General features: G+C 46.7%; 1 protein-coding gene across 4 annotated transcripts in view; it reads left to right on the top strand.

Annotated features, from left to right (window-relative positions):
• Window positions 1-8,077: 8,077 nt before the first annotated feature.
• sfr1 (SWI5-dependent homologous recombination repair protein 1) overlaps window positions 8,078-17,982 on the top strand; it is a 71,596-nt gene continuing 61,691 nt past the window's right edge. The window contains exons 1-4 of one of the 4 annotated variants that reach the window (XM_063071433.1): window positions 8,645-8,659; window positions 9,521-10,120; window positions 16,421-16,539; window positions 17,514-17,954. In XM_063071433.1, the coding sequence (XP_062927503.1) occupies window positions 10,060-10,120; window positions 16,421-16,539; window positions 17,514-17,954 (621 nt within the window). In that variant the 5' untranslated portion in view covers window positions 8,645-8,659; window positions 9,521-10,059. The other 3 variants (XM_063071434.1, XM_063071435.1, XM_063071436.1) reach the window with 3 other exon arrangements.

Raw genomic sequence — 17,982 nt, 5'->3', positions numbered from 1 at the left:
GCACTGTTGAGGGGCTGGAGGATTGGAGGATAATGTTGTTCTGTAGTTTAAGAAAGGCTTTAAAAATAAACCAGGAAATTATAGGCCAGTGACCCTATAAAAGGCAGGATATAAAGTATTTGGATAGACAGGGACTGATGAGGGCTCATCAACATGGTTTTGTGTGTAATAAGCCATGTCTAATCAATCTTATAGCTTTTCGAGGAAGTTACCAGGAAGGTTGATGAAGGCAAGGGGAGTGGATATTGTCTATATGGACTTTATCAAAGCCTTTGACAAGGTCCCGCATGGGAGGCTGGTCAAGAAAGTTCAGTTGCTTGGCATTCAGGATGAGGGAGTAAATTGGGTGGCATTGCAGAACAGGCCAGATAGTGGTTGCAGATGGTTGCTTCTCAGACTGGGTGTGCCACAGGGTTGGGGCTGGGTCCATTGTTGTTTGTCATATATATCAATGATCTGGATGATAATGTGGTCAACTGGATCAGCATATTTGAGGATGACATTAAGATTGGGGGTGTAGTGAACTTACGAGGAAGACTATCAAAGCTTGCAGTGGGACCTGGACCAGATGGAAAAATGGGCTGAAAAATGGCAGATGGATTTTAAAGCAGACAACGTGGGGAGGACCAACCAGGGTAGGTCATACACAGTGAGCAGTATGGCACTGAGGAGTGCAGTTGAACAGAGGGATCTGAGCTTACAGATCCCTCTGTTCAACTGCACTCCTTCCTTAAAAGTTACTACTTCCTTGAAAGTAGAGTCATAGGGTCATAAAGAAAGCTTTTGGTATACTTGCCTTCGTAAATCAATGCATGGAGTACAGGAATTGGGATGTTATGTTGCAATTGTACAAGAGGCTGGTGAAGCCTAATTTGCAGTAATGTGTCCAGTTTTGGTCACCTACCTACAGGAAAGATATAAATAAGATTGAAAGAGTGCAGAGAAAAGTTATAAGGATTTTGATGGGACCTGAGCGACGGGCAAAGGTTGAAGATGTTCGGACTTTATTCCCTAGAACATAGAAGATTGAGGGGAGATTTGATAGAGATATACTAAATTATGAAGGTTATATGCAAGCAGGCTTTTCCACTGAGAAAGAGAGAAATTTGGATAGGTACATGGATGGGAGGAATATGGAGGGTTATGGTCTGGGTGTAGGTTAATGGGACTAGGCAGATTAATGGCTCGGCATGGACTAGATTTGCCAAAGGGCCTGTTTATCTGTGCTGTAGAGTTCTATGACTCTAGACCAAAACTACAATAGTGAAACGAGCCCTGTTCCTCCCTACCCCACTTCTCACCCACTCATGCACAAGCAGAGTCCTCTAACCCCAGTATAAGCTGTTTTCTTCAGCCACTAGCTTCCAGCGGACTCGTGGATTCGCAGACACTGGGTCCTGTCTTCACCAGTGGACTCAGAGGGCTCTGGCCATTGTGCTTCAACTTCTGATCGATCTTTACGGTGGAAAAGGTAGGAAAGGTAAATACTAATTGAAAGGTGTTGGTATTCAGAGAGATCAGAACACCCTTGTATAGGAGTCACTGAAGGTTAACATGCAGGCACAAGTGAATAGGGAGACGAATGCTATGTTAGCTTTTGTTGTAGGAGGATTGGAGTGTGGAGCTAAGGCATCTTACCCCATTCAATGCAGCTCTGAGAAGAGTGTGTGTGGTAAGAAGAAATCTTAACTTCACAATGTAGCTCACTATGACCTTTAGACACTATTGTTTGCCTACGTTGAACTTTTCTTTGTAACCGCACCACTTTATTCTGTGCTCTGTTATTGTTTTCCCTTACTCTACCTCATTACATTGATGAAATGAAATGATCTGTATGGATGGCATGCAAAACAAAGTTTGCACTGTTCTTCAATTTACCAATATAAAGAGAGAGAGAGAGAAAATGAGGAGGAAGAGGTAGACAATTAACAGAATGGGTAGGAGGGAGAGGGAGAGGAAGAAATGTAGAGACAGATAGTGACCAGAGATGATGGTGGAGCGGAAGGGTGGTGGGAGAGAATGAGAGAAGCAGAGTGTAAGAGAGAGAGAGAGACAGACAGAGGGAGAAAGAGAAAGAAATGGAGACAGAGAGCGAGAGATGCAGGACATGAGGAGCTTGTGTCTGTGTCACTGTGAGGGTAACTGGGGAGAAGGTGAGGTTGTCAGGGGCAAGACCAGTTGTAGCGAACAGAGAGCTCTGCTTGGCTCAAACCCATTTCTCGTCTTGTGGATAAATCGAAGTAATTTGCAGCAAGTGGCAACAGGCTAAGACACACACACAAACATGCACACAGCTCCTTGGGCACAGCATTTAGCTTAAAGAGCAAGTGTAAGCAATCCTCATTGCCTTCAGCAATACATCAGCGTCAGCTCCCCAGGTTCTGCATATTGCACCCAGTTCCGGGTGTGGCTGCTGGCAACAGCTCTACCTTGCCAGAGCAATGCAATGCTCACTTACACAGCACTTCTTCACTGAACCTTGGTTGCGGAAAGTTCAACATCAGACACAGGAGCAGCAAGTCGCCATTCAGGGCAGCAAAGGAGTAAATTCATCCCATTAATCCTATACTGCCAAAACAGGGGAAAACATTGAGAACAGAGAGTGCGTACAGGTCTCTGGCCTCAGCTCATCAGGAAAGACTCTGTACCAGTCTGAGATCCAACTGTCCCCAGGATCCTTTGGGCAGGGTCCACTAGTGTTTAAGTCCCCCAGCCCAAGATGCCTGCGCTGAGCACGATGGAAAATTAAAATAAATTCCTTCTGCCTGCGCATGGTCCATGTCCATAAGATAAAGATTAGCTTTATTTGTCATATGTACATTGAAATATTAAAACATACAGTGAACATAGAACAGTACAGCACAGGAACAGGCTGTTCATCCCAGAATGTTGTGCCAAACCAGCTAAAAAATTAATCAAGAAATCCTCAAACACTAATCCATCCTACCTACACAATGTCCATATCCCTCCACCTGCCTCCCATTCAATTGCCTATCTAAACGTCTCTTCAAAGCCTCTAATGTAGTTGCTTCCACCACCCTTACCAGGGAGCACATTCCAGGTATCCACCACTGAGTAAAAAGCTCACCCCTCACAGCCCCTTTGAACCGGCTCCCTCTCACCTTCAATGCCTGCCCTCTGATGTTAATCGTTTCAACCTTGGGGAACAGATACTCTATCCATGCCTCTCATAATCATGTGAACCTCCATCAGCTCTCCCCCCAGCCTCTGCTGCTTCAGAGAAAACAACCCAAGTTTATCCAGACAGGTCAATTAGTACTGTGTATATTATTATTCTGTACTTTATTATTAGTTAAGTCTTTGCACCTTGCTAAGTTTGTTTTTAAACGTTGTTGCTGTTACAAAAGAATTTCCCACTCAGGATCAATAAAGTACTTATTATTATTATGATAGCACATGCTCTCTAGACCAGGCAACGTCCTGGTGAACCTCTTCTGCACCCTCTCCAAAGCCTCAGCATCCTTCCTATTGTGGGGTGGCCAGAAATGTGTGCAGTACTCCAGATGTGGCCTCACCAGGGTTTTATAAAGTTGCAACCGAACCTCTAGACTTTTGAACTCAGTGCCTCAACTGATAAAAGCAAGCTTTCTTAACCACCCTTTTCATCTGGGTAGCCACTTTCAAGGAGCTATGAAATGCGTCATCTGCGTCAAGAGCAACACGGTCTGAGGACACGCTGGGGGCAGCCCAGCTTCCGGTGCCCACACAGCATACCCACATCTTACTAACCCTAACCGTACATCTTTGGAATGTTAGGGGAAACCCACACGGTCACAGGGAGAACGTACAAACTCTTTGCAGACATAGGTGGGTTGCTTGAGCTGTACAGCGTTATGATAACTGCTACATTACTGCGCCACCCAGTACTGTGATCCATATCCCGCTGTTCCATGCCTCTTCATGCGTCTCAGTCTCTCAGAAGCCACTGTGGTAGCTGCCCGTTCCAGGCACCCACCGCACTTTGTGTGAAAAACTTGTCCCTCACATCTCCTTTGGATCTTCTCCTGTTCACCCCAAAAGAAGCCACCAAGACTATAAGCTGCAAGGAGTCCTTGGGAGTAGGTCGTACAATCAGTTCAGAGTTGTGGTCACTGCTCTACTTGCTTATGACGCTGAGGCTCGGTACGGTTTCAATGCCATATTTAAGGTTGCTGAAGACATCACTGTTGTTAGCTGAATCAAAGGTGGTGATGAATCAGTATATAGGAGGGAGACTGGTTGGATGGTGCCACAACAACAACCTTTCACTCAACATCAGTAAAAATAAAGATCTCATTATTGACCACTGGAGAAAGAAACTGGAAGTCCATGAGCCATTCCTCTTCTGGGGATCAAAGGTGGAGTGGGTCAGTAATTTGAAATTACTTGGCATTAGAGGATCTGTCCTGGGACCACCACGTAAGTGTCATTATAGAGAAGGCACAGCGACACCTCTTTCTTAAAATTTTGCCTAGATTTGGCATGTCATTTAAAATTTTGACAAACCATCTATAGATGCATATCGGAGAGTATCCTGTCAGGCTGCATTATTGTCCGGTATGGAAACAGTAAAGCCCCAAAGCGGAAAATCTACAAAAAGTGGTGGACACGGCCCAGTCCATTGCAGAAAAAGCCCTCCCCACCATTGAACACATCTACAAGGAGTGCTGTCACAAGAAAGCAGCATCTATCATTAAGGACCTCCAACATCCAGCCCATCCTTTCCCTTCACTGTTGTTATCAAGAAGGAGGTACAGGAGCCTCAGGTTCCACACCACCAAGTTCAGTAACAATTATTACCTCTCAACCATCAAGCTTCCGAACCAGAGCGGATAACTTAACTTACCTCAGCTCTGAAATGATTCCACAACGTGTAGGCTCACTATCAAGGACGCTACAACTTATATTGTCAGTATTATTAATTAATTTATTTAATTATTATCAGCTTCTGTCTTGTTTTGCAGATTGCCTTCTGCATTTTGGTTGCTTGCCAGTCTTTGCTTGTCAGAAACAGGTTTAGTATCACCTGAATATGTTGTGAAATTTGTTAATTTAGCAGCAGCAGTTCAATGCAATGCATGATAAACACAGAAAAGATGAATAAATGAATTGTAGTAAGTATATATATTTGTATTAAATAGTTAAATTAAAAATAGTGCAAAAACAGAATTTTTAAATAAGTGAGGTAGTGTTCATGGGTTCAATATCCATTAAGAAATCGAATGGCAGAAGGGAAGAAGCTGTTTCTGAATGACTGAGTGTGTGCCTTCGGGTTTCTGTACCTCCTTCCTGATGGTTAAATGGGAAGAGGGCATGTCCTTGGTGGTGGGGGTCCTTAATAATGAACACCACCTTTCTGAGGTACTTCTCCTTGAAGATGTCTTCGATACAACGGAAACGAGCGCCCATAAGGGAGCTGACTAATTTTACAACTTTCTGCAGCTTCTTTTGATCCCCTCCCCACCCCTGATACCTGACGGGGTGATGTACCCATTCAGAATGCTCTCCACTGTACATCTGTAGATGTTTTGCAGTGTTTTAGATGACAAACCAAATCTCCTCAAATTCCTAATGAAATATAGCCGCTGTCTTGCCTTCTCTATAGCTATGTTGGGACCAGGTTAGATTCTCAGAGATATTGGCAGAGGAACTTGAAATTGCTCACTCTCTCTACCACTGATCCCTTTACGACAAGGGTTCGTGCTCCCTTGTCTTACACTTCCTGAAGTCCACAATCAGCTCTTTGGTCTTACTGACATTGACTGCAAGATTGTTGCTGTGACACCACTCAACTAGCCGTTATATCTTGCTTCTGTACGCCCCCTCGTCTCCATCTGAAATTCTGTCAACAATGGTAACATTATCAGCAAATTTAAAGATGGCATTTGAGCTTTGCCTAGCCACACAGTCCTGGGTACAGAGAGTGTAGAGCAGTGGGCTAAGCACACATCCCAGAAGTGCGCCAGTGTTGACGTCAGCGAGGAGGAGATGTAATTACCAACTCGCACAGATTGAGGTCTTCCGGTTAGGAAGTTGTGGATCTATTTGCAGAGGGAGGTACAGAGGCCTAGGTTTTATAGCTTTTCGATCAGGACTGTGTTAAACACTGAGCTATAGTCGATGAACGACACTGATGTTTGTATTGCCCAGGTGATCTAAGGCCACATGAAGAACCATTGAGATTGTGTCTGCTGTAGACCTGTTGTGTTCGATAGGCAAATTGCAGTGCATCCAGGTTCTTCCTGAGACAGGCGTTGATTATAGCCATGTCAATGTCAATAGCCTCCGATGTCCACCTTAATGACGAGATCCAACATCGTCTTAAATGCACTGGAACAGCTTCTGGACATCTCCGAACAAGAGTCTTTCATGATCGTGACATCCGAACAGACACCAAAATGTTAGTGTACAAAGCAGTGGTAATCCCAATGCTCCTGTATGCATTGGAAACCTGGACAACATACTGACAACATCTGAAGGCACCTGAAAAGTTCCATCAATGCTGTCTTCAAAACATCTTAAATATCAGCTGGGAAGATAGAAGAACCAATGTCAGTGTGCTAAATGAAGCAAAAACAAGAAGCATTGAAGCCTACGTCATCAAGAACCCACTAAGATGGAGCGGACATGTTGTTGGGATGAAAGACAAACGTCTGCCGAAACAAATCTTCTACTCCCAGCTTAAAGAAGGCAAACGTAAAAGAGGCGGACAACAGAAGAGATTCAAAGACGTCTTAAAAGCCAACATGAAGAAATGTAACATCGACATCAACAATTGGGAAACCAATGCCAAGGACAGGAAACTCTGGCAAGCTATCATCAGAGAAGGAACAGCAACTTTCAAAGCCAACAGATGTGCAGAATTAGAAGAGAGAAGATGGAAAGAGAGGCAGCAACAACCAAAGCCCGATCTGCCATCTGGAACTACCTGTCCTGAATGCGGAAGAACTTTCAAAGCCAAGATTGGACTCATAAGCCACTTGAGAGCCAATAAGTAGATCAACAGAATAAAGACCATCCTCGACCTCGAGGGATAGCCACGACGACGATAGCCATGGTCAACCTCTCAAAGTATTTCATCACCACAGATGTAAGTGCTACTGGATGATAGTTGTCAAGGCAGTTCACACTACTCTTCTTGGACACTGGTATAATTGTTGCCCTCTTGAAGCAGGTGGGAACTTCAGATCGTAGTGGTGTCTTGGGTGTGGTTGTTCATTTATTCTATTTTATTTCTTTGTTTTATTCTGAATACCTGCCAAAAAAAATCTCAGGCTAGTCTTTGATAGTAGATTTACTTTGAATTTTGAACTGTGCCTGAACCTGGTGGTGTGTAGTTCTCGTCGGGCTGCTACCATCAGACAGGAGAGCCACGGTTGTAGTATTCAGCCAATAACGTCAGCGCGTAGAGGACGATGAATCGTGAATCGCTGAGGGGCAGCACAGAGGGAACTCGGCCCCGCAGGCCGGTGGCACTGAGGGAAGGGCACAGGGGACTCTGCCCCGCAGGCCGGTGGTACTGAGGGAAGGGCACAGGGGACTCTGCCCCGCAGGCCAGTGGTACTGAGGGAAGGGCAGAGGGAGCTCTGCCCCGCAGGCTGGTGGTACTGAGGGAAGGGCACAGGGGACTCTGCCCGGCAGGCCGGTGGTACTGAGGGAAGGGCAGAGGGAGCTCTGCCCCGCAGGCCGGTGGTACTGAGGGAAGGGCAGAGGGAGCTCTGCCCCGCAGGCCGGTGGTACTGAGGGAAGGGCAGAGGGGACTCTGCCCCGCAGGCGGGTGGCACTGAGGGAAGGGCAGAGGGGACTCTGCCCCGCAGGCCGGTGGCACTGAGGGAAGGGCAGAGGGAGCTCTGCCCCGCAGGCCGGTGGTACTGAGGGAAGGGCAGAGGGGACTCTGCCCCGCAGGCCGGTGGTACTGAGGCACAGCGCCCTGCCACAGCTGTGAAACTGGGCACTAACACCCTCTTAGTTAACCACCGATCTCCTCTATCTGTGTAACGTTGCCGCCCGAAGTCCGAAACCGGCGGCCGGCACTACGGAACTGACGCAAACATGAGAGAATTAGACTACAAGTCCCAGAGAGCTTAGCGGGGGTTCTGCGCAGGCGCAGGCGTTGGTGTCGCTGAGCGGGAAACGGTGGGTACGAATGCAGGAGCCGTGGTAACGGGTGTTCGCTTTCCCCTCGCGGCGGCTCCCCAGGGTGGAGGTTCGGTCCCGGCCGCTCGCCCCATTCCTCCCTCTCTTTCCACTCCCTTTCCTCACCTACTGGCCGCCGGCGACCACCGGCCCCATCCCCGGAGCTCCTCTGAGGACTCTGGCCCCGTCAGGGGGTTTACGCTGAACTCCACCCCGGGGTTCTCCTGTGCTCTCCAGGCTCTGTCCGCCTCCGCCCCCCCCCCCGGTCTTGAGATTCTTTGAAATCGGTACGGTTAGGCTTTAAGACCATCCTCGGAATTCCCTCCCCGGCAAAGCTCAGAGTGCATGAAGCAAAAACTAAACTCCTGGGCCCCTCGGGGCCGAGCGGCCTCTATAGAGGCAGAGGGATGGTCATAGAGGGGAAGGGAGACATTATGGAGGAGTGAAATGGGTGGTTGAGGGAGGAGCTGTCAAGTGATAGATGGAGACGTGTGTGAGGGGGTTGACGGGCAGGTGGAGACAGGTGTGGGAGTAAACGGCAGATGGAGACGGGTGTGGGGACCGACGGAGCGATGGAGATGGGTATGGGGACAGACGGAGGGCAGGAGATGGGTGTAGGGGGGCAGACGGAGAGATGGAGATAGGTGTGTGGGGGGGTGACAGATGAGGAGGGAGACGGGTGGGGGGTCGGACAAAGATGGAGACAGGTTTGGGGGTGACGGGCAGATGGAGACGGGTGTGGGGGGGGCGACAGGTGAGGAGGGAGACAGGTGGGGGTTGATGGGTAGATGGAGACGGGTGGGGATACAGATGGAAAGATGGAGAAGGGTATGGAGAGGCAGACAGTTGGAGACAAGTGAGGGGGGGTGACAGGCAGATGGAGATAGGTGGGAGGGGGGCTGATCTGGCCATGGATGCATCTCCACCTACCTGCCTTTTCCCCATAACTCTTAATTCCCCTACTATGCAAAAACCTATCCAACCTTGTCTTAAATATATTTACCAAAGTAGCCTCCACTGCTTCATTGGGCAGAGAATTCCACAGATTCACCACTCTCTGGGAAAAGCAGTTCCTCCTCGTTTCTGTCCAAAATCTACTCCCCTGAATCTTGAGGCTATGTCCCTTAGTTCCAGTCTCGCCCACCAGAGGAAACAACTTTACTGCCTCTATCTTATCTATGCGTTTCATAATTTTATATGTTTCTATAAGATCTCCTCTCATTCTTCTGAATTTCAGTGATTACAGTCCCAGGCAACTCAATCTCTCCTCATAGTCTAACCCTCTCATCTTCAGAATCAATCTGGTGAACCTCCTCTGCACTGCCTCCAAAGCTGGTATATCCTTCTTCAAGTAAGGAAACCAGAACTGTGCACGGTACTCCAGGTGCAGCATAACCTCCCTACTTTTAAATTCAATCCCTCTAGCAATGAAGGGCAACATTCCATTTGTTTTCTTGATAGCCTTCTGCACCTGCAAACCAACCTTTAGTGATTTATGCACAAGCACTCCCAAGTCCCTCTGCATAGCTGCATGCTGCAATTTTTTTTACCATTTAAATAATAATGTGCTCTTTCATTTTTCCTTCCAAAGTGGATGACCTCACATTTACCAACGTATTCCATCTGCCAGACCCTTGCCCACTCACTTAGCCTATCTATATCCCTCTGTAGACTCTTTGTATCTTCTGCACAATTTGCTTTTCCACTCAATTTAGTATCATCAGCAAACTTAGATACACTACGCTTGGTCCCCTTTCCCAGATCATTAATGTATATCGTGAACATTTGCGGGCCCAGCACTGACCACTATGGCACACCACTCACCACTGATTGCCAACCAGAGTAATGCTCATGTATCTCAACTCTCTACTTTCTATTAGTTAGCCAATCCTCTATTCATGCTAATACATCACCCCCAACTCTATGTATCCTTATCTTATGGATGTCTTTTATGCGGCACCTTATCGAACACCTGGAAATCCAAGTAAGTAACGTCCATCTGTTCCCCTCTATCCACTGTGCTTGTTATATCCTCAAAGAACTCCAGTAAGTTTGTCAAACAGGACCTGCCTTTGCTGAATCCATACTGCATCTGCCTGATGGATCCATTTCTTTCCAGATGCCTCGCTATTTCTTCTTTAATCATTAAGCATCTTCCCAACTGCAGATGTTAAACTAACTGGCCTATAGCTTCCCGTCTTTTGCCTATATCCTTTTTTGAACAGTGGCGTGACATTCACCATCTTCCAATCCGCCGGGACCTGCCCAGTGTCCAGAGAATTTTAGTAAATCATCAACAAAGCCTCGACTATAACGTGCCATTTCTTTCAGTACCCTGGGATGTATTCCATCAGGACCAGGGGACTTAGCTATCTTCAGGCCCACAAGTTTTCTCAGCACTACCTTTTTAGTGATAGCTGTTGTATCGAAGTCCTCACCTCCCATCACATTCATAATGTCTCTTCGTGGCATGTTAGATGCGTCTTCCACTGTGAAGACCAACACAAAATAATCATTCAATGCCTTGGTCATTTCCTCATTACCCAATATCAATTCCCCCATTTCGTCCCCCAAGGGACCTGCATTCACTTGAATCACCCTTTCCCACTTTATATAATTATAAAAACTTTTACTATCTGTTTTTATAGTTTGTGCTAATTTATTTTCATAATCTAGCTTCCCTTTCTTTATTGCTCACTTAGTGATTCTTTGTCGCTTTTTAAAGTTTTCCCAAACTTCCAGTTTCCTGCTACTCTTGGTGGCTTTGTATGCACAAGCTTTTAGTTTGATGTGCAAACACAAGGAAATCTGCAGATGCTGAAATTTCAAGCAACACACTTAAAAGTTGTTGATGAATGCAGTAGGTCAGGCAGCATCTCTAGGAAGAGGTACAGTGGACGTTTCGGGCCGAGACCCTTCGTCAGGGCTAACTGAAAGAAGAGCTAGTCAGAGATTTGAAAGTGGGAGGGGGAAGGGGAGATCCAAAATGATAGGAGAAGACGGGGGGTGGGGGGGAGGGATGGAGCCAAGAGCTGGACAGGTGATTGGCAAAACGGATATGAGAGGATCATGGGACAGGAGGCCTATGGAGAAAGAAAAGGGGGGGGGATGCTCAGAGGATGGGCAAGGAGTATAGTGAGAGGGACAGAGGGAGAAAAGGGAGAGAGAGAAAAAGAATGTGTGTATAAATAAATAACGGATGGGGTACAGGGGGAGGTGGGGCATTAGCGGAAGTTTGAGAGACGCTGCCTGGCCTGCTTTTAGTTTGATGCCTTCTTTTATTTCCTTAGTTAACCAAGGCTGGTTCTCCCCACCCTTACTGTCCTTGATTTTAACTGGAATATACTTCTGTTGAGCACCGTGAAAAATCTCCTTGAATGTTTTCCATTGTTCCTCAGCTGTCCCACCATACAGCCTGTGTTCCCAGTCCACACTAGCCAAATCCTCCCTCATCCTATTGTAGTCTCCATTGTTTAGGCATAATACACCGGTTTTCAATCGAACTATTGCACTCAGTCTTTCCAAGAAGATCCCTAACTACAATTTCACCTGTCTCATTGCACAGGACAAGATCTAAGATAGCACGTTCCCTTGTAGGTTCAGTAACATGCTATTCAGGAAAGCCATCACAGATGCATTCTATGAATTCCTCCTCAAGACTGCCTCGATCAACTTGATTCACCCAATCTATGTGCAAGTTTAAGTCCCCCATGATAACTGCTGTTCCATTCTTGCATGCCTTAGATATTTCTCTGTTTATTACTTGTGGCAGTGTAATGTTATTCGATGGCCGTTAGACAACTCCCACCAGTGATTTTTTTTCCCTTTACTATTCCTAATCTCTACCCAGATGGATTCAACATTCTGCTCCTTAGATCTTGTATCATCTCTCACTATCGCCCTGATCTCATCCTTAGTTAAGAGTGCTACCCCACCTCCCTTACCTTCCTGCCTATCCTTTTGTATTACCTGATATCCTTGGATATTTAATTCCCAATCCTCTCCATCCTGCAACCACATATCTGTAATGGCTACTACATCAAACCTCTTTGTACTGTTTTGTGCCACGAATTCACTGACCTTGTTTTGAATTCTGTAGGCATACAAATAAAGTGCCCTTACACACATTGTGCTTTTGAAATCTTGTAATCTTACTCTTTTGCACTTGACTTTGCTTCACTCCACTCTTAATTTTCTCTTTTTTAAAAATCTTTTTCTTTATCTTTATCCACACTTTTTTACTTTATCCATACTTCTCCAATCTGTTGAACCCACCCCCATACTATTTATTTTAAAGCTCTATCCACAGCCCTAGTTATGCGATTTGCTAGGATCCAGGTCCCATCACGGTTCTGGTGGAGCCCATCCCATTGGTACAGCTCCCTCCTTCCCCAATACTGGTGCCAATTTCCCATGAATTCAAACCCATTTCTCCCACACCAATCCTCGAGCCACACATTTAACTCTCTAATCTTCTTGACCCTATGCCATTTTGCACGCGGATTTTTGGTTCTGCTTTTTAATTTAGTCCCTAACTGCTCAAATTCCCTCAGCAGAACCTCTTTCCTCATTCTACCTATGTTGTTGGTACCCACATGGACCATGACAACTGGATCTTTCTCCTCCCACTGCAAATTCCCCTGCAGGTCAGATAAGATGTCCTGAACCCAGGCACAAGGAGGCATCACAGCCTTCGCAGCACTCTAACCTCGTGACAGAGAACTCTGTTTCTTCCCCTGACTATACTATCCCCAATTACCTCTACAATTCTCTTCTCTCTCCCCTCTGAATGGCTCCCTGAACTACAGTGGTACAGTTAGGTTGCTCATCCTTCCTGTAGCCTCCACTCTCATCCACACAGAGAGCAAGAATCTCAGACCTGTTGGACAAGCTCAAGGGCTGAGGCTGCTCCAACACTGTCTCTTGGATTCCACTATCCACCTCACTCGCAGTCACACCTTCTTGTCCCTGACCACAGACCAAATTTGAAGCAGCTAATCTAATGGGTGTGACTCCCTCCTGAAACAGAGAATCCAGGTAACTCTCCCCCTCCCTGATGTGCCGCAGTGTTTGAAGCTCAGATTCCAGGTCATCACCTTTGAGCCTGAGTTCCTCAAGCAGCCAACACTTGCTACAGATGTGGTTACCAGGGACCACAATGGGGTCCATCAGCGCCCATGTCACACAGCTGCAGTACACAACCTGATCCTGCATCGTCCCTACTTTAATTAGCTGTAATTTAGTGACTTTTTATTCAACCGTTACAAATGCCTTACCTGCTATTTACCTGTGCCTCCTCCCCAAAGCCTCAAGTTCCCACTCCTATACTAGTCCACTCACCCAATAGCTGCTCTGCTTTGACCCTGCCTTACTTTTATTTTCTCCTGCTAATGAATCATGAATCGATTGGTCCACCGCTAATGTGCCGATCCCCGCAAAATGCTTGTTCTTTAAACTCTTCTCCCTGATGTGTGTGAAACTCTTTCTCTGTCTTTGAATTGATTGGTCCACCACTAACGACGGGGAGCTGGAGATGGGTGACGGGCAGATGGAGACGGGTGATGGGGCGATGGGCAGACGGGGATGGGCGATGGGGAAATGGAGACAAGTGATGGGGCGATGGGGAAATGGAGATGGGTGATGGGGTGATGGGCAGATGGGGATGGGCGATAGGGAAATGGAGATGGGTGATGGGGCAATGGGGAAATGGAGATGGGTGATGGGCAAATGGAGATGGGTGGGGCGGGATGGGCGATGGGGAAATGGAGATGGGTGATGGGGCAATGGGGAAATGGAGACGGGTGATGGGCAAATGGAGATGGGTGAGGGGGTGACGGGGAGCTGGAGATGGGTGATGGGGAAATGGAGACGGGTGATGGGCAGATGAGGATGGGTGAGGGGGTGACGGGGAAATGGAGACGGGTGTTGGGGCGATTGCAGATGGAGACGGGTGATGGGGAGATGGAGACGGGTGATGGGGAGATGGAGACGGGTGATGGGGAGATGGAGACGGGCGACGGGGAGATGGAGACGGGTGATGGGGAGATGGAGATGGGGGATAGGGAGATGGAGATGGGTGTTGGGGCGATTGCAGATGGAGACGGGTGATGGGCAGATGGAGATGGGCGATGGGCAGATGGAGTCGGGCGATGGGCAGATGGAGACGGGTGTTGGGGAGATGGAAACGGGTGATGGGGAAATGGAGATGGGTGATGGGCAGATGGGGATGGGTGAGGGGAGTGATGGGCAGATGGGGATGGGAGAGGGGGATGATGGGCAGATGGGGATGGGTGAGAGGGTGATGGGCAGATGGGGATGTGTGATGGGGAGATGGAGATGGGTGAGGAGGCGATGGGGAGATGGAGATGGGTGAGGGGGCGATGGGGAAATGGAGACGGGTGATGGGGCGATGGGGATGGGTGAGGGGGCGATGGGCAGATGGAGATGGGGGATGGGTGAGGGGGTGATGGGCAGATGGGGATGGGTGAGGGGGTGATGGGCAGATGGGGATGGTTGAGGGGGGAGATGGGGATGGGTGAGGGGGGTGATGGGGAGATGGAGATGGGTGTTGGGGCAATGGGGAGATGGAGATGGGTGTTGGGGCAATGGGGAGATGGAGATGGGTGTTGGGGCGATATGGAGATGGGTGATGGGGAAATGGAGAAGCGTGATGGGGCAATGGGCAGGTGGAGACAGGTGGGGGGGCGATGGGCAATGTATCTTAACCCTCGGGAGTCATCCCATTGTAACTGACATTAAGGCCAGGGAGCTTTGCCTTGAAGTAGATGTTGATTGTAGAATTCTGCAGAAAGGGCACTAGTGATATTTCTCCAGTCCTTTTGAGCTATCAGTTGCAAATGATCCAGGTGTGTAACACTGAACAGTACACCGTAAGAACAGTGACCATAATATCAATTTAAACTAATCCCATCTGCCTCTGATTGGTCAATATCTGTACCCATCTTGTTCATGTGTCCATCTAAAGGCCATTTGAACATTGCTGTAATAGCTCTTTCTATTACCTGCCCTGATAGTGCATTCTGGGCACCTATCATCATTCCCAATGTGTGTGTGTATATATATATTTTTTTTAAACTTGCCATCCAAATGTTTAAACCTTCCATTTTCTCACTTTAAACCTATGCCCTCTGGCATTTGACATTTCCACCCTGGTAATAGACTGAGCATTTATCCTACAAAGGTCTCAAAGAATTTTATTCAAAATTATGTCTATCAGGTGGCCCCTCAGCCTTTGAAGCCCCAGATAAAACAATTTAAGTTGGTCCAACCTTCCCTTAAATCTAATACACTCAATCTAGGCAACATCCTGGTGAATCTCTTCTGCATTCTTTCTACAGCCTCCACATCTTCCTGTAAATGTGACAGAACTGCACACAATACTTCAAATGTGGCTGAATGTTGCCATGTGACTTGTCAGTTTTTATACATGATGGCTGAACGATGAAGACAAGCATGCCATATACCATTTTTAATACCACATCCACTTCTGTTGCTATTTTCAGGGTGCTTTGGACTTGTATCCCAAGAGCCCTCATAATATTAATGCTGTGAAGGATCCTGCCATTTACATTTTACGTTTGTTCAGATTAAACAAATTTCCAATTAATCTATATTCTGCTGTATCCTTTGACACTCTTTCTAGCCAGGGATCATTGCTGCTCAATAAATCAGGAACCTTGTGTAGAGTTTCAGATCTTCATCTATAGTACCCTTTTTATTGCATTCAGACAAAAGATGTGCAGGTACACTGAAAACATTGTGGAATTCATCATTGATGTCAGGTTTACTGAGAGGTAGATACTGAGTTATTGAATGTGGATTACATTTTTTGTGGTTCTTTACTGTCAGAGTACAATATTGTACAGAGGGGCCAGTTGGGTAGAAGACATTTGATTCGTCGATATCAGGTCTGAGGTCCTCGCAGTAGAGACTGTAAATCTGATAAACTGAGTGAATCAGTTGTAATTTGGAAGTAGCTTTTGAATATGTGCAAATTCATTCTGCAGTCTGAAACCTACTATCTGATGTTGAATCTGAAGTGAAGGTATGTGAGTTGTTTACTTTACTATTAGTTTAGTCCTGTCACTGCAAAGCAGGTGAATTTCCTGAGCCCTCCTCTAAGGTAAGGGAGGAGCATGTGCTCTGTGCTTACCTACGGGGTAGTACCTGACCTAGCAGAGGTCAGTGTTTCAGCCCCCATCACTGTATGGATTGTACTCTATTGTGGAGGACTGCTATGTGAACCTGTGTTGTTATATTGTAGAGAAACAGAGTGCAAGAATGGAGAATGTAACATTTGGTTCCCCGTGCGAGTCCTTGTCTGCGGACCAATTGAGCACAAGTGTTCAAACTCCAGTTCATTCCAACACAGTGGTGAAAACGGTGAGTGTCAAACGCTGTGAAATCTCTGCAAGTAAGCAGCTCCCTTCTGCAGTTCTGACGCACTACTCCTTGCGCAGGGAATGAATGTACGTAGGTGCTGTGGTCAGTGTGATTGACCTGCCGCTTCTGCCCAGTGCTCTTCTCACTCTTGGGTGGAGCCAGCATTGTGAGATAGCATCAATTTTCCTGCTCCCGTGTATTAATCCTTGCATTAACATTCCTGAAAAGGGAAAATTTGAATAGGAATTTGCAATCCCCATTGTTGTAAAATCTTGTGGATTTCATGAACTTGATGTCCCATAGCACTTTTCAGCCAGTTAAGGTCTTTTGAAATTTGGACACCATTGGAAATGGTAGCCTATTTGTAGATAGTGAAGTCCCGCAAAAGCAGCATGGCAATAACCAAATAATCCATGGATAATCGGATGAGCAAACTGCAGGTCTGAAACAAAACTAGAAGATGTTGGAAGCACTAAGCACAGCACAAGTGAAAAGAGAAACATTGTATTTCAGGTCTAAGACCCTTCACCAGATGAACGGTCAGCTGTGTTTCTTTCGCCACTTGTGCAGTCTGTTGGGTACATTGCGTTAGGAAAGTATTGGACACAAGACTTTGCTGTAAAATGATTCCATTGGATCTTTTATGATAGGGTGAACATCTCTATGCTTCTATGACAGTGAGGCTCTCCTTTGGAACTATTTGCCAAAACTTGCTCTGAATGTACTTACGCAATAGTACTTCCCCCAGCAGCATCCTCAAACAGTGCAGTTCCCTCGGTGCTGTACTGGAGTGGAGCTTACATTCAGATTTCAGTAGTGGGACAGTAAGCTACTCACTTGGAGCTGAGAGCCCACGAATGCATAACTGACTTTATGAAGGATGGGGACCAGTCTGAAAGTAATTAATAGCAGTGGCGCAATGTAAATTTAATTACAAACACAATACTATTAATTTTAATGTCTCCCTCTGTTAGCCAATGAGTGCTAGTCTCCGGGAGCGGCTGAAGAAAACACGGCGTTCCTTTAATTCTCCCTTCATTGTGCCAAAGCGATTAAAGGTAGACTGTGATGGCGAGGGTAAGAACTGTTCAGAGACTGGTATGGACCTGGGTATCAGACAGATTGGTGAAACTTCTGCTGCTGGGAGTGTTGTGTGCACGAAGACAGAAAGCCCTTGCAAAAAGACACTTGAATGGCATGAAGTAGACACAGAAGGGGAAGGGCTGCGTTCTGGACCCTCCCGAACAACCTTACGAAACGCCTGGACTCTAGCCAAGTCACCAAGACGTTATCCCGGGACTGTGAGCGTCGAATATCAGGCACTACTTGAGGAAAGGAATCGACTGCAAGGGGAAGTGCAAAAGAAAGAAGAGCTTCTTCGCAGGTTGAAAATGGTTCAGATGTATAGGACAAAGGTAGGTAATCGACCCAGAAGACTGGATT

Source organism: Mobula hypostoma, chromosome 19, assembly GCF_963921235.1.
Source record: "Mobula hypostoma chromosome 19, sMobHyp1.1, whole genome shotgun sequence".
Lineage (NCBI taxonomy): Eukaryota > Metazoa > Chordata > Chondrichthyes > Myliobatiformes > Myliobatidae > Mobula > Mobula hypostoma.
The sequence above is the reverse complement of the archived record's forward strand: the minus strand, read 5'-3'. Positions and strand labels throughout refer to the sequence as shown.